Source organism: Pelobates fuscus, chromosome 8 (assembly GCF_036172605.1).
Source record: "Pelobates fuscus isolate aPelFus1 chromosome 8, aPelFus1.pri, whole genome shotgun sequence".
NCBI classification, from domain to species: Eukaryota; Metazoa; Chordata; class Amphibia; order Anura; family Pelobatidae; genus Pelobates; species Pelobates fuscus.
In genome coordinates, this window is record NC_086324.1 from 62,756,151 (window position 1) to 62,774,385 (window position 18,235).

Consider the following 18,235-nt stretch of genomic DNA (forward strand, 5'->3'; position numbering starts at 1 on the left):
ACGTTGCTGTTGTGGTTCCTAATGGTTCCTAATACAGTATCTGTCTTGAACCAAGGAATGCCTGGACCTCTATTACTTTATATATAGTTAGGTGATCATGCTTCAAATATTTCACTAGAAAAGGACTCATCTCTACTGATACTAATGTGTTTATTTGTTTGGCTTTTGCATCAATTGCACTACATGTGTATTTACTTACTATCATACTCGAAAAGAGGTTTACCCAACTCCAAACCTTGATGGGAGAATTACAGGTTTTTAGGATAATATATAGATATAATAACTGGGTGATTTTTTTTGTTGTTGTTACTCAGTGGGGTTTTAATATTATTATTTATATGCTAAACTGGGAAAAGGATTGGCAAGAGAACTGCAAACTTGTAAGAAAAAATATAGTAAGGTGGAAAAATAATAAAGGTTTCTTTTAATAATATACATTTTGGCCTAAAAGGTTCCTGATCAATTCTTCATACTCTCCATATGATTAAATGATAGCCAATGATTAAAGCACATTGTAGTATTGCAGATTGTAGGTCAAAACAGTCAAGCTGTAAATATAACTAAGAAAGGGAAAGTTCCCTATGTGTGTTTTCTGGTCTAAAATGCCCAGATCAAATCTCAGTATTCCCCAGATTAGTAAATAAATCCCAAAGTGTAAGTAACCATTTGACTGCATTTTATTTAGAACTATAAGTAAAATGCTGGCCAGATGTGAGTTCTCAATGGCTGACTTCGACACCACTGATCTAGAGACTTTTTAAAAATGAATTTGCCTTAAAATAACATTATAGGGTCAGGAACACAAACATGTATTCCTGACCCTATAGTGTTTAACCCATCATTTAGGTGGCTTGTCACCCCCTCAGCCCCCCTAAAAGTTAATAAACCTCACTTTATTTCCCCCTTGGTTACATCATCAGAATTGCCGATTTTTAGTCAATCCAATGCTTTCCCATAGGCTTGGTATGTAAATGATTTGTATAGTTTTATGTGATGAATTTAACATGGAGTCCATAGTTTTTATCTATAACTAAGCAGCCTAAACTCTTTGCAGGAAAAAAATATATATATTTACAAGCTATGGGACCCTCCATGACATCATGACGTGTGTAGATTGCCCCATCTTCAGACACTTTCGTAATGAAGAATTTCCAAACCCTTATAAATGTCATCCAACCTTCATGGCATGGATAGGTGGCAGGGGTTATCAATCCACAATCCACAATTATTGCCAACTGATACTGATAATAAGGAAGTGTACATTCTATGTTATCAATCAGGCTCAGGCAGGGCTGGTCTCTGGGTGTGTGGTGTGCCCCAGGTGATGTCACACTGCCCCAAACAGTTAGACAAAATAAAGGCAGATGTCCAGACAGTGTCCCTTTAGTTAATACCTATACCGAAGCACACTTTTAACCCCTTAAGGACCAAACTTCTGGATTAAAAGGGAATCATGACATGTCACACATGTCATGTGTCCTTAAGGGGTTAAGGACACATGACATGCGTGACATGTCATGATTCCCTTTTATTCCAGAAGTTTGGTCCTTAATGGGTTAAACACCAGTCAATGAATGTCATTTATAAATAACAATCATTATATGCGAATAAAGAATGCAATGCATGATGGGAGTTGCAGTCAATGTCTGGAAGACCTGTCTATTGACCAACCCCAGTGTATTCTTTAGTGAGTTGGGTACAATAATGAATTTGGATGGGATTTGTATGCTGATATCATTCATTAAGGTGTGTTTGAATGGCAATAACAATTTGCATTCTAAAAACCATAGCAGTCACCGGATCAGATATTTGTGCCTGAGCCTGGAGGGGAGCCTAAGAGGAAATGTCAGGTGGCATTTCTTTAGTTGCCAAATAGTTCAATAGAATGACTGCACCATACACGATATTAACCCATAGACCCACTTTATATAGACAATCTGTTCATTGTAAAGTACATGAAATGTATAGTCGGTCGGGGAAAGGCATAGCTGTTCTAGACATTATTAAACTAAGTTATACAATGTTACTTAAGGGGGCAGTAATGTTTTATAATTATTGGTTTTAGTATCAAATGACACATGAAAACATGCATAATAATTGCCCATTATGCATTTTACTGCTGTATGAAGACCTGTATTTAAGAGAAATCATGTAACGAGGGCTACATAAACAGACATACAATACCCTGTTGATACATTTGACAAAGTCCTAATTGAATTAGCTATTTGATATGTCTAAGCCAATCAGAATCCAGATAGAATTAAATACCTGGTCAGTGACCAAAACAGCAGAGCTAAAAATGAACTAACGGTAGCCCCCTGTCTGACTGAAAACATGGAACTTTTGGAGCAATAAAGTATAAAACCGATATATTTCATCATCTTTACCCCTTGTATTTGAATTAATCCAGTTGTTTCTAATATAAAGTGTACTCTAGGTGTCATGCCTTAACTATAATATCCCCTTACTTCCTGGTTCCACGGAGCTTAGCCACACCCCTTCATGACCCGGTCTCCCTATTTAATCTGACCGCACCAGCTGATCGAGGCTGGATTAATGAACTACGTTCTGTACTCACGAACCGGCTGCAACTTAGTTGTGAAAACCTGCTGTTACCGGACCGGAATAGAAGACTTCAAGTTCCCTTCGCCTCTCCTCATCCACGGCTAAAGCTGAACTCTATCCATGCAGGATAATCTGCCTCTGAGGAATCTCGGGAACCAGTGTTCTATAAGCCGGAAGCTAAGTAAAACTTCTCTGATAAACGTTGCATCTAAAGCTGTTATTTCCTGTCTCCAAAGTCCTTCGTTAAAGCCAACCGTTACAGCTAACTTCAACACATACTTGTCTCAGTTAGCTGCATCTATCATTCTTCAGTTAAAGTCTATGGAACAGCTATTGTAACTTCTTATCATCTAATTAATTAATACTACTAAAGGACTCTTGCTGCTTCAGTTCCGTTTACTCCTTAAAGCTACAGTGCATATAACTGTGGACTTCATTTATCGTTTAATACTTAATGCTACAGTACCTGTATATTGGAATTAAAGTCAATACCAATTATTCCTAATAAATATTCGAACTATAAGAAATCTGCAGTTGTGTTCCTTCATAACAAATGTTTAAACGTGACAGATTAATCCAGCCATTGTAATGGATCCAGCAGATTTCGATTCTACTATAACTACGCTGAATCAAAGAGTTGATACACTAACCCAAGGTGTGCAAGACCTGCAAGTCACTAACGAAAGACTTCTCACTTATGTCAGAGATTTACAAACTCGTACTCCTCATACTACTCTGCTCTCGGCTAGCGATCCTGCTGTATGTAACCCTGAAAAATTCTATGGTGATCGTTCCAAATATAAGGAGTTTTTTTATTCCTGCAAACTATTGATTGCTTTAAAACCTAGAGCTTATCCCACAGAAAGATCTAAGGTTTTTTCAGTTATTTCCTTTCTAAGAGGTGAACCTATGTTCTGGGCCCATACCTTTTTGGACAATGATGACCCCATCTTAGGCTCACTGGATGAATTTTTTGAAGCCATGTCTCTCCTCTATGAAGATCCTAACAAACAAGCTACAGCTGATTTAACAATCAGAACACTACAGCAAAGAAATAGACCCGTTGAAGATTATATTGCTGAATTCAAAAGATGGGCTGTAGAAACGCAATGGAATGACATCACTTTGCGCAACCAATTTCGAATTGGGTTATCTGAAGCTGTAAAAGACGAACTATCTAGAACAGAACTTCCTAGTACTTTGAACTCTCTAATTCAATTATCAATCAGTATTGACAGAAGATTAAGAGAAAGAAAGGCAGAAAAAGCCCTTTTACATTCTAAAGACCGTAAGCCTTTCACTCCCTCAAAAGCTCCAGAAAAGACTTCCTTACCAAGTGAATCTATGGAAATAGGGGTAATACGAAGTCCTCTTACTCCTGCAGAGAAGAACCGAAGACGTCAATTAAACCTATGCATGTATTGTGCCTCTCAAGATCATCTGGTTGCTGTTTGTCCCTTATTAAAACGGACAAAGGCCGGTAGACAAGCTTATACCTCTGCTATCTTCAGTGCACTCCCTTCAACATCAACCAATCTGTTCACACCTGTATCCCTTGTAATACAGTGGGATAAGGTGAGAATTGTGACTGAAGCTCTCATCGATTCTGGTGCACATGGAGTATTCATCGATTCAACCTTTGTAACAAAGAATAAAATTCCTTGTGTTCAAAAAGCCATTTCTGTTCCTGTTAAAGTGATTGATGGCTCCTTTATATCCTCGGGACCGATTCTTCATGAAACCATCCCTCTAAAGGTAACCACAAATCACATACATACAGAATTTCTAGTATTTGATGTTATTCCGTCACCTCTCTATCCCGTTATAATAGGGATCAACTGGTTAAGGAACCATAACCCTCAAATTTCTTGGTCTCCTTTCTCTATCACCTTTAACTCACATTATTGTAAAGAAACGTGTTTACAACAAATTCCTATTCTTCAAATCTCTAAAGAACCAACCATACCTTCTTGTTATTCAGACTTTTCAGATGTCTTCAGTAAAAAAGAAGCTGAAACGCTCCCGCCTCATCGTGCTTACGATTGTCCTATAGACCTCATACCTGGTGCCCCAGTACCATTTGGGCACATCTACCCTCTCTCTGAGGCTGAACTACAAATTCTCAAGGAATATCTAGATGAAAATCTACGGAAAGGGTTTATTAGACCCTCTAGTTCACCTGCTGCCTCAAGTATGTTTTTTGTAAGAAACAAAGACCAGACTATTCGTCCTATCATTGACTACAGAGCTTTAAATAAAATAACAGTTAAAAATCGTTATCCTCTTCCTCTCATCAATGAACTGGTTGAACGATTGAAAACTGCTACCATCTATACAAAGCTTGACCTTCGCGGGGCATATAATCTCGTCAGGATAAAGGCTAATGATGAATGGAAGACTGCTTTCCGAACAAGGTATGGCCTCTTTGAATATCTGGTGATGCCTTTTGGCCTTTGCAACGCCCCTGCAACTTTTCAACACTTCATAAATGATATCTTTAGAGACCTATTGGACGTCTGTGTCATCATTTATTTAGATGATATTCTCATATACTCCAACACTCCTGAGGAACATAGAAAACATGTCAGATGGGTGTTATCAAGACTCAGAACTCACAAATTATTCGCTAAACCTGAAAAATGTCTTTTCCATGTCAAAGAAATAACCTTCTTAGGTTATGTCATCTCCCCTCATTCAATAGGTATGGACAATGCAAAAGTCGATTGTATCATCAACTGGCCTGTTCCCTCTACAGTAAAAGAATTACAGCGATTTCTAGGATTCGCCAATTTTTACAGAAAATTTATTAAAAACTACTCTGAGATAGTTCACCCACTCAATCAACTTAACAGAAAAAAAACATCCCTTCAATTGGAACGAGAAGGCTCAAACTGCCTTCACTGAATTAAAGAGAAAGTTTACAACAGCTCCTATTCTTCAACTTCCAAATCCTTCATATCTTTATGTCCTTGAAACGGATGCTTCGGAATTTGCAATTGGAGCTGTCCTCTCTCAACACAAAACTCCTCAAGACCCTCTTCATCCTGTCGCCTTCTTCTCACGATCATTATCTCCTGCTGAAAAGAATTATCCTACAGGAGAAAAAGAATTATTAAGTATTAAAGTGGCTTTAGAAACCTGGAGACACCTTCTTGAAGGCGCTCAGAATTCTTTAATCATTTATACTGACCATAAAAATCTCGAATATCTTCACTCCAATAAAACACTGTCTGCTCGACAAGTACGATGGAATCTCTTTTTTTCCCGGTTCAACTTCCAAATCGTCTTTAGACCTGGGTCTAGAAACAAAAAGGCTGATGCCCTTTCCAGGATCCATAAGGACACTGAGATTGAACCTCCTTCGCCTAAAGTCATTGGAATCTTATCTTCTCTTATTGACGACATTAAAGATCTCAGTGAAGATGCTCTCGAACTTCCTAAATCATTTAAATTATCTAAGAAAAACGGTCTCTACTATTTCAAAGACCGGATTTACGTGCCTCCATCCTTCAGAATTAAAGTACTCGAATTTATTCATGATTCTCCTCTGGCAGGTCATCCAGGTATAAAGAAGACCCTTGAATTGTCCAAAAGATACTATTGGTGGCCTCGTCAAGACCAAACTATTGAATCTTATGTCAAATCTTGTTCTGTATGCCAAAGATCAAAACATGTTCATCATCAACCATTTGGTCAATTATTGAATTTACCAATTCCTGAACGACCTTGGCAATCCATCTCTATGGATTTCTTGGTAGAATTACCTCCTTCTCATCATCACACTACCATTTTAGTGGTAGTAGACCGCTTCACGAAAATGTCTCATTTCATTCCTTTAAAGAAGTTACCTTCGTCCTCTGAACTTTCGAAAACATTTCTTGACAACATAGTTAAACTTCACGGACTGCCAGACGAAATCATTTCAGACCGAGGAACTCAATTTACCTCCAAATTCTGGACTGCTTTATGTGCCACTCTTCATATCCAACGTAAACTATCATCTGCATATCATCCTCAAACAGATGGACAAACTGAAAGAGTCAACCAATGCTTAGAACAATATCTACGATGTTATTGCTCTCACTTACAAGACGATTGGATAACTTGGTTACCTATGGCAGAATTCGCATACAATAACTCTTTTCATACCAGCAGTAAAATGACTCCATTTCTATCCAATTATGGATTTCATCCTTCCTCATTTCCTGCTCAGACAAGTTCTTCATCTAATCTCTCCGATTCGAATCAAATCTCTCATATGTCCTCTTTATTCAAAAAATTGCATGACAATCTTGAATTGGCCTCCTCCACTCAAAAGAAGTTTTTTGATACAAAACGACAACCTTCACCTTCTTATCAAATCGGTGATCTTGTCTGGCTTTCCTCAAAGAACATTTCTACAAACCGTCCATCAAAGAAGTTAAGTTCTCTTTTCCTTGGTCCTTTTCCAATACTATCGATTATCAACCGTAATGTTGTTAAATTGAAACTTCCACCTACTTTAAAGCTACATCCTGTTTTTCATGTGTCATTGCTGAAGCCTCATCATCCTGACCCTTTCCAAAGGAATGTCACTACTTCTCCTGACCCTATACTGGTCCAGGGTGAAGAAGAATACGAGATTCAAAGTATACTGGATTCAAGGTTCCATCGTGGCTCCTTACAATATCTCATCAGATGGAAAGGATATGGAGTTGATGAAGATACATGGGAAAACTCCTCTGACGTTCATGCTGACAAATTAGTTTCCCAGTTTCACAAACGCTACCCTTCTAAACCATGTCAATAGCACCCAGAGGTTGCTCATTAAGGAGGGGATACTGTCATGCCTTAACTATAATATCCCCTTACTTCCTGGTTCCACGGAGCTTAGCCACACCCCTTCATGACCCGGTCTCCCTATTTAATCTGACCGCACCAGCTGATCGAGGCTGGATTAATGAACTACGTTCTGTACTCACGAACCGGCTGCAACTTAGTTGTGAAAACCTGCTGTTACCGGACCGGAATAGAAGACTTCAAGTTCCCTTCGCCTCTCCTCATCCACGGCTAAAGCTGAACTCTATCCATGCAGGATAATCTGCCTCTGAGGAATCTCGGGAACCAGTGTTCTATAAGCCGGAAGCTAAGTAAAACTTCTCTGATAAACGTTGCATCTAAAGCTGTTATTTCCTGTCTCCAAAGTCCTTCGTTAAAGCCAACCGTTTGTCAGGATCGGGTCAGGGATCCAACACGCAGAGTACAAAGAGTAGCAGATACGTATACCGGTCCTTAGAATGGCCGGACTAACGTATAACTACAATAGAATGGTCAGAGACAAGCCGAGGTCGAGGATAACAGAGGACAGGTAAGCGAGAGACAAGCCGGGTCAAGGATAACAGAAAGGCAGGAGAGTAAACAACAAAGCCGGGTCAGAACCAAAAGACAAGTGAATCATAAAGCACTGTGTGACTAGGCGGACTAGAACCACGACAGGGCAATGAGTGAATGAGAGAACCACCGTTAAGTATCCTGGCTAGGGAGAGAGGACACGCCTCCGGCGAGTCCTGATTCGTCTCCCGAGATTTGAGTGGCAGGATGTTTCGGGTTGGCGTCATGACGTCTACCTCTGGTCCTCCTGTTATAAAAGGAAGTGACTCCCTCGCGGCCGGCGTTAGCAAGACCGAGTGAACCGCGGGAGACCGAGGAGACATGGCGTCCGGACGGATAAACTTCTAAGTCTCTACCTCTCTCAAAGGTAGAGACTCCAGGTACCCTGACAGTACCCCCCCCCTCAGATACGCCCACCGGGCGGAAGGAGCCGGGGCGAGATGGAAAGCGGGAGTGAAATGCCCTGCGAAGACGAGGAGCATGAACATCCTCTTGTGGTACCCAACTCCTCTCCTCAGGACCATATCCCTTCCAGTCAACTAAATATTGTACTCGTCTCCGGGAGACACGAGAATCAATAATGGAGTTAACCTCATATTCCTCCTGACCCTCCACCTGAACAGGGCGCGGAGGGGCGATTGTGGAGGAGAATCTGTTACAGATTAGAGGTTTCAACAATGACACGTGAAAGGAGTTCGGGATGCGTAAAGTAGCTGGAAGAGCTAGACGATATGCCACTGGGTTAATTCGAGTCAAGATCCTGTAGGGACCAATATAACGAGGAGCGAATTTCATGGAAGGAACTTTAAGACGAATATTCCTAGTGCTCAACCACACTCTATCGCCCGGAACAAAATTCGGAGCCGCCCTTCTACGTTTGTCAGCATGTTTCTTTACCAGTACAGAATTGTGTAGAAGAATCTGTCGAGTCTGATCCCACAACTTCCTCAAATTGGCCACATGGACATCAACCGACGGCACTCCTTGGGAAGGAGAAACCGGGGGAAGAATGGATGGATGAAAGCCATAGTTCATGAAGAAGGGACTTGAATGCGTGGAGTCACAAACGAGATTGTTGTGCGCAAACTCTGCCCAAGGAATCAAACCGACCCAATCGTCCTGGTGTTCGGAAACAAAACAACGTAAGTATTGCTCAATCTTCTGGTTAGTTCGTTCAGCAGCTCCGTTAGACTGAGGATGATAGGCGGACGAAAAATTCAATTTGATGCCTAATTGAGAACAGAACGACCTCCAAAAACGTGAAACAAATTGGGAGCCTCTATCAGAAGTGATCTCCGAAGGAATCCCATGCAAACGAAAAATCTCTTTAGCAAAGACCTCCGCCAATTCAGGAGAAGTCGGGAGTTTAGGCAAAGGTACGAAATGTGCCATCTTGGTAAACCTATCGACTACGGTGAGGATAACAGTGTGCTTTTTAGAAACCGGCAGATCCACAATAAAGTCCATTGCCACACAGGACCAAGGTTTGTCAGGAATTTCCAGCGGTTGTAGAAGACCACAAGGAAGCGTATGCGGTAGTTTGGTTTTAGTACAGACCACACAAACCCCGATAAAATCCTTAATATCCTTCCGTAACGACGGCCACCAGAAATCCTTGGAGATCAAAGAATACGTCTTGCGAACACCCGGATGACCAGCCACCTTACTCTCGTGAAGACACTGTAAGAGCTCCAATTGAAGTTCAGGGGGAACGAAAAGTCTGGAAGCCGGAGTCAGTCTAGGTGCCAGATGCTGCAAGTTCCTTATCTGATCAAGTAGCGGGGAATGAATTTTGAGAGTAGTGTTAGCGATAATGTTACACTTGGGTACTATAGAGGACAAAACCGGCTCAGATACGGCAGCAGGTTCATATTGGCGAGATAAGGCGTCGGCTTTAGAATTCTTAGAACCTGGCCTATATGTGAGTACGTAGTTGAAGTGAGTGAGAAATATGGACCAACGAACCTGTCTAGATGATAGTCGTTTAGCCTCCCCAATATAGGATAAGTTTTTATGATCTGTCAAAATAGTAACAGGATGCAAAGTACCCTCCAATAAATGTCTCCACTCCTTCAAGGCCATTATAACCGCTAGTAGTTCCCTGTCACCAATGTCATATCTGCTTTCAGTACCGGACAATTTTTTGGAAAAGTATCCACAAGGATGTAGTGGTTTATCTACACCCAACCTTTGGGACAGAACAGCACCTATACCTGTCTCAGAAGCGTCAACTTCGAGTAGGAAAGGTAGAGTAGTATCAGGGTGAACTAAAATTGGTGCGGAAGCAAACAGCTCTTTGAGTGTCTCAAAAGCCCGAAGAGCTTCAGTAGACCAATTCTTAGTCTCAGCCCCTTGTTTGGTCATGTTGGTGATGGGAGCAATGATAGAGGAGTATCCCTTAATGAAACGTCTGTAGTAATTAGAGAAACCAATGAATCTCTGGATAGCCTTGAGACCCTGAGGTAAAGGCCACTCTAATATGGATTGGAGCTTCTCCGGATCCATTTCAAACCCTTCCCCAGAAATCACATAACCAAGAAACGTAGTTTGGGATTGGTCAAAGCTGCATTTCTCTAGTTTGCAGTACAAGCCATGCTGAAGAAGTTTGTGTAAAACCCTCCTGACTTGTCTGTGGTGAGTCTCAATATCCCTGGAATGTATAAGAATATCATCAAGGTATACAATTACACAGTCATCTTGAAACTCCCTAAGAACCTCATTAATAAGGTCCTGAAATACTGCCGGAGCATTGCAGAGACCAAAAGGCATTACAGTATACTCATAGTGCCCATATCGAGTATTGAATGCAGTTTTCCACTCGTCACCGTCGTGGATTCTCACCAAATTATAAGCACCTCTAAGGTCTAACTTAGTGAAAATTTTAGAATTTTTTAATCGATCAAAAAGCTCGGTGATCAAGGGAATCGGATAAACATTTCTGATGGTTATCTTGTTAAGGCCTCGGTAGTCAATGCAAGGTCTCAAAGAACCATCCTTCTTTTTAACAAAAAAGAATCCAGCCCCAGCAGGAGAGGAGGATCTTCTAATGAACCCCTTGTCTAGGTTTTCACGAATATACTCTTCTAGAACTAAGTTTTCATTCGTGGACAAAGGGTATACATGACCCCTGGGGGGCATGGTACCAGAAAGTAAATTAATTTTGCAATCAAAAGGCCTATGTGGCGGTAAGGTATCAGCCTTTCTTTTGTCAAATACTGCCTTTAAATCTTGATACAAGGACGGTATCTGTACTTTGGTAGAGTCAGTAGCGTTATTAAGTGAGTTGACACTACAAAGAGGTGACACTTTCTTTAAACAATTCACTTGACAATTCTGGCCCCATGAAACTATTTCCCCTGATTTCCAATCTATAACGGGGTTATGTCTCTTAAGCCAGGAGTATCCCAGGACTATGGGAACAGAAGGAGATGAAATGAGTAGTAGGGATATTTCCTCCTTGTGTAGAATACCAGTAGTTAAGTAAAGAGGTGTGGTCTCCCGGAAAATCACAGGCTCAACTAAAGGTCTACCATCAATGGCTTCAACAGCCAAGGGTGTCTTCCTTAACTGGGATGGGATAGTGTGTTTGATGAGAAACTTTTGGTCGATAAAATTCTCAGCAGCGCCGGAGTCAATCAATGCCATAGTTTCTAAAGTTCCCTTCTCCCAAGGTAAAGAGACCGGTAATAGGAGTCTATGTTCTTGGTAGTTATGAGTAGAGGACAAAATCGAAACACCCAAGGTCTGTCCTCTAGAGAAACTTAGGTGCGAGCGTTTCCCGGACGGCTGGGACAGCTCAAACGTACATGACCTCTGGACCCACAATACATACACAGTCCCTCTTTTCTCCTGTACTGTCTCTCCTCCTCTGAGAGACGAGTAAGGCCTAACTGCATAGGTTCTGAAACCTGTGGATCTTTGGTTTCAGAACTTTGAAACGAAGGTACTAATCTAGGGGAAGATTTAGCGGTTCTATCTCGAGTATTCTGTCTCTCCCTTAGACGTTCGTCAATACGAGAGATAAAGGAAATTAAATCCTCCAGGTTCTCGGGAAGCTCTCTTGTCGCTATCTCATCAAGTATTACATCAGATAAACCATTTAAGAATACGTCTATATAGGCTTGTTCATTCCATTTTACCTCTGCCGCCAAAGACCTGAACTCTAGTGCATAATCCACAAGTGTTTGGTTGTCTTGTCTAAGGCGCAACAGTAATCTGGCTGCATTGGCCTTCCTGCCAGGAGGGTCAAAAGTTCTTTTAAAAGCAGCTACAAAGGAATTATAGTTATAGACTAATGGATTATCATTCTCCCACAACGGATTAGCCCATCTCAGAGCCTTCTCAATGAGTAAGGTAATAATAAATCCCACCTTTGCCCTATCAGTAGGGTATGACCGAGGCTGTAGCTCGAAATGAATACTGATCTGGTTCAAAAAGCCACGACACCTCTCAGGGGTACCAGCATAACGTACAGGTGGGGTAATTCGGGAAGAAGCACCTACAGTAGCTACCTCTAACCCCGAACCCACAGAAGAAGCAGAAGTATTACGCCTCTCCTCAGGTGGATTAATAGGGCGAGACAGCAGCGCCTGTAGTGCTAGAGCCATCTGATCCATCCTATGATCCATGGCGTCAAACCTAGGATCAGGAGAACCAAGCTGACAATTTGTACCTGCAGGATCCATGGCCCTGTCGTAATGTCAGGATCGGGTCAGGGATCCAACACGCAGAGTACAAAGAGTAGCAGATACGTATACCGGTCCTTAGAATGGCCGGACTAACGTATAACTACAATAGAATGGTCAGAGACAAGCCGAGGTCGAGGATAACAGAGGACAGGTAAGCGAGAGACAAGCCGGGTCAAGGATAACAGAAAGGCAGGAGAGTAAACAACAAAGCCGGGTCAGAACCAAAAGACAAGTGAATCATAAAGCACTGTGTGACTAGGCGGACTAGAACCACGACAGGGCAATGAGTGAATGAGAGAACCACCGTTAAGTATCCTGGCTAGGGAGAGAGGACACGCCTCCGGCGAGTCCTGATTCGTCTCCCGAGATTTGAGTGGCAGGATGTTTCGGGTTGGCGTCATGACGTCTACCTCTGGTCCTCCTGTTATAAAAGGAAGTGACTCCCTCGCGGCCGGCGTTAGCAAGACCGAGTGAACCGCGGGAGACCGAGGAGACATGGCGTCCGGACGGATAAACTTCTAAGTCTCTACCTCTCTCAAAGGTAGAGACTCCAGGTACCCTGACACCGTTACAGCTAACTTCAACACATACTTGTCTCAGTTAGCTGCATCTATCATTCTTCAGTTAAAGTCTATGGAACAGCTATTGTAACTTCTTATCATCTAATTAATTAATACTACTAAAGGACTCTTGCTGCTTCAGTTCCGTTTACTCCTTAAAGCTACAGTGCATATAACTGTGGACTTCATTTATCGTTTAATACTTAATGCTACAGTACCTGTATATTGGAATTAAAGTCAATACCAATTATTCCTAATAAATATTCGAACTATAAGAAATCTGCAGTTGTGTTCCTTCATAACAAATGTTTAAACGTGACACTAGGACTGTTCTACTGTCTGTCTGGAAATATAAAACCAATTTTGTAGAAAAAAAAAATGCAGGTTAGAAAAAGAAAGAAATAAAAAAAGAACAGCTAATATTCTGAACAGCAGCAATTAGGAACACTGAATGTGACAATTCGTCTTCCGTGACTTACAATAAGGTCTATGGAATAGTTACTCGTGTACTATAGTCATAGATGCTGCCTAGAAGTAGTGGGAGTTTGAGCGCAAGACTTAATTTTGTTTGCTTCATGTATGACTGACTGATCGTAAAACTGGTCATCAACCAACTACAGAGGAACAAGCAATACACGGCCTCCCTTTTCCCCGCACAGCCAGAGAACGAAATGGATTTTAGAAGCCATCTCCTGAGTATGACTGAAAGTAATAGAGGATGGACCTCTTTCTCCAAAACAAGGCAGAACTGGCACACGCCTGGTAAGATAATGGCAAAGAGCACATAGTACAGTTTGGAGGGGATAGCATGCTTGGTGTGGTTTGGAAGATAGTATGCAAACGTCTTGCACAATTCCTTTATTGTTATTTTGGGCAGTAATACTGCAATCTAGGAACAGTGATGGAAGATCATGTGGAGATATGTGGATGGTTTGAGTAGAATTATAATTGGTGCAGAGAATATCTACTATTCTTGTCCCTTAAGCCTTGTCAGTTCCAAGGACAGAGAATAGGAAATGAAAGCATGCCAAGTGCTGTTCCGTGAAGACCTTCATCAATCCCATAATGTATGTGGCATGTAATCAATTCTTTACTACTGACTACTGATTGGCCTATATTACAAACAGGAAATTATGGTTAAGTGAAAATTGAATTAACTACATTTAAGACAAAATTATTACATTGAGAATTTAGGTAAATGCTTAAATTTTTTTTCCCAAGCCAAATAATTTGACTTACTTGTAGCAAACATAGTTGATGACACTTTTACTGTTAAAGGGAGGACTTGGCAGTATGCAGGGGGCCGTGACACTTATGGTCGCCTGTCGACAGCATGATATGTCAAGGCACAGAATTGACATCTTGTTCTGGGTTGGCTAATTACAAGGTTGGAGGTTGAGGGATTAAACTCAGGATATGAAGTGCACATACATACTCCCAGCACCATGACCAGTTAAAATCTGTGACGTGCTCATGGTGCTTGTAGTAACCCTTTAATAAAAACATTACCAAACGTAAAGTTTAGTATCCCCTAAATTAGATCTACTGATATTAAATAAGCTGGGAAACACCAACTGGTTCTTATAGAACTTGATACATGATACATTAAGGAATACATTTAGGTTTAATTTAAAAAAAAAATGGAATTAATGCATTAATAATAGCAAGGATCAAGAACGTTTGAAATTCACCGGTAGCTAGTTTGTCCTAAAATTTGTAATCGCCTTACAACTCTAAGTTTAGAGAATAAACCATAATCCATTTTGAATGAAAGGTAACATCAGAGGACACCTTAATGCTAAAAACAGAACAAACAATAATTGCTGGAAGCATTTATCTGAGGCAAAATACTCGCTTTCTCTTCTATTCTAAGGCATCATATGGGATTTGGGAGGGAGGGGAGACTCACTCCTCCTACCAGTAATCTGAAATGACGGTCTTTCTTCCAAGTGTTATAAACCAAATAGATATTAAGATTTTGTCAGCAAACGGTGAATTTTGAGTATATTTAAAGCAGAATGAGAGGCGTACAGAAAAATTGAAAGGAACATGAGAAATGACGCTAGAGAGGAAATGTGGATTCAGTGGGGAGGACATGTGAAACAAGATAAGATGGGCCTGGTAAGGAGAGAATGGCGTAAAGCGTAGTGCAGATGAAATGCCTGTGATTTGCTCTAATTAAAATGAACGATCCCTCAGGGAAGGAGATTTATTTAGACTGTGAGTCTGTTTATTATTGTGGCGTGGGAGGAACATGTAGACATTGATTGTGCATTTATAGATCATTGTAAACGTAGAATGAGGCGGGAGAGAACATAATACAATAGCCTAGGATCTGTAGCCTTAAATGCTGCATGCCTTATTTACTAAACAGTGCTCCAGCATGTAAAATATATACCACATTGACTCGATGAGTTAGAGATTTTATTGAAATGTGGATACTTAGCTTAAATACAGCTTTTACCACTTGGTTGTCAGTTCACTACAACCTATAATTTACTGAAAAAAAATCATGCAGACCTTACATCTAGAAAAATGGAAGGCAGTATTTCACTGATCAAGTCCTCTGATAAATTGCAGTTTAGAGAGAAGGTGTCCAGGCACTCCAATAGCTTCAGAAACATTAAATAGAACATGAGGAACACTGACATGTTTTGACCCAGAATGTGGATTTTGTCAGACTGACGAAGACCCAATTCTGGGTTGAAACATTGCAGTTTTTAATAAACATGCCTGAAGTTATTGGAGTGCCTGGACCTCTTCTCTGTAAACTGGTGTTTATCATTGTTGGGTTTGTACTGGCTCATGGTCTAGTTCAGCACCCTTGGCTTATTGTGGATTGAGTGCGGTTCTTTTTTGTTTATTGTAACTCTAATAAATTACAATCCTTTTTTGGAACAAACATATAATAATGCCGGATACATATTTTACTTCCCTCACATTCGACTGCTATTTACCGGTTCCCTAGGGGCGTACGATTTGGTGGACTGGAAACACAGATGGACCCAACATTGCATAGTACCTTTACCACTATGGCTACCATTGACATCTGCTTTATGGTAATCAATGTACCTATTTACCTTTCTAAAGATGGAAGGGTGTTGTTTTACATGAAGGTGCATACATATGTTTTGAACAATTATATATTATTAGCACTGTTTTGAGCACAGACAATAATAGCATCACAAAGGGTTATTCACTAAAGTGATAATTGCTGGGGATCCAACGTGCATTTTCAAACTTCGGCCAAAATAGCCGAAGTGAAAACATAGCTGACTTGGACAATATGTCTACTTTGTCTATCTTGACCATAAATTTGAGATTCACTTTACATTCCCTTAAATTCCCAACAGTTCTTGCTTAAGTGAATAACCCTGACCAAGATGGGTACAATTAATTGTAACTATTTTTTAAGCATGTCCCAGGTCCTCAGGAATTTAATCACCCAAGCTAATGGAATTTACTATTTAAAATTAGCAGGACTAAAGTTAGTTGTCCCTTTCATTGATCTAACTTCAGATGCTGGAGCTACTGCTTTAATCCCTGAGCATTCTCCCCAGCAGAGTAACAATGATTTAATGTTGCATTCTGATTTGCCAATAGAATTGTAAGTTAGTTAAACTGAAACATGTTGCACATTTCTCCCCAATCTCATATCTCCATCACAGGTTATTTCGTACAGATTTAGTGTAACATGACATAGGGACCTTTTCAATACATGGGATATGTTAATACTGACTTGACTCCATTTGGGTCGCTCCCTGCTAGACTGAGGGCATAATCAGTTCAAGCAATCCTTCACACTGAAATCTCTTACCCTTGATAAAGATTACAGGACTTGACACAGGACTTCCCCCGGCTGAAGTATTGACAAGACAGGCACTGATTAGGTCCTGGTCCCCAGCAGCCAGCGATGGAACAGAGTGGATCACAGACCATGCCTTCAACAGCTTGGAAATATTAAAGAGAAAAGTGCATTTTAAACAATATTTTTTTGCCCTGGTTGGAAAAAAGGCTGAATATAAACAGGCTAGCAAAGCATTGAAAGGAGGGGTAATTCAATTCTACAACACAGACAATGATGTACCTTTTGGCCACCATGTTACAATGTATTCATTAATTATACTTCATACAGTAGTCTAAAGAGTAGGGGGTTTAATAAACGGTGTTCCTGGCATACAAACCAAACATCCATCACTTTGTTAATGAAACAAAATAGGAAATAAGCAGAAATATGCTAATTAGGCCCCAAAGATGGATTATCTTAATGGACTAGAAGAATAGACAACCCCCTTACATGCTGTGCCCACTCCTTAATTGTGGGAAAAGAGGGGACTTGTTAATCATTAAACCTCGCACGTTTTCAAGTCTGTAAATAAAGAATAGGTAAGTTCCCACATGGGAAATAGTAAAATGAACTACAATACTGCCACATTATATGATTTATTCTATTCTGGACAATGAAAGCACACACCTGTGACGATGATGCTCGTTTTAATTATTGATAGGAATAAAATAGATGAGGGAGTTACAAAGTATGTAAGTGGTCTTAAGAGTAGGCAGTCCTTTAAACTCATTCAGATAGTGAGTCTAACCTCTTCCACAGAGCGTATTTTATGAATAAGGTTAATTTTAAAGCAAAGACAATACAAGGAAATGGTACGTTGCCCCCAAAGAGACTGCCCCATGAGCAAGGTTTAAATGAAGAATAAGCATCATTATCTAAAATACCTGATTCTAGTTTCTCAGTTACTCTAGATCAGGGGTGCCAAAAAAAGTAGATTCCCAGACAGTGGCGTACACACAATCCATGGGGCCCGGGTGCCCTAACAGCATGGGCCACATGATGGACCCCTTGAACGGCAGCCCCAGCGGTTTACTGTGCGGGCCAGGGCCGCAAAACATGGCAGCTGGTACAGGGTCACAGGGGTCCACAGGGTGCCGGCCCCCCTGGAGTGACGGGCCCAGTTGCAGCTGCGACCCCTGTGACCCCTATATGTACGCCAGTGTCCCCAGATGTTTTAAAACTGTAGCTTCCATGATGCTTTGCCT

The 18,235-nt window shown here is 40.8% G+C and overlaps 1 protein-coding gene across 1 annotated transcript in view; it reads right to left on the reverse strand.

The window, feature by feature from the left end:
- Window positions 1–18,235, reverse strand: part of ERBB4 (erb-b2 receptor tyrosine kinase 4) — a 797,331-nt gene that overhangs the window by 194,364 nt on the left and 584,732 nt on the right. The window contains exon 13 of the mRNA XM_063429955.1: window positions 17,001–17,133. Coding sequence (XP_063286025.1) covers window positions 17,001–17,133 — 133 coding nt within the window. The remainder of the gene's footprint in view (window positions 1–17,000; window positions 17,134–18,235) is intronic.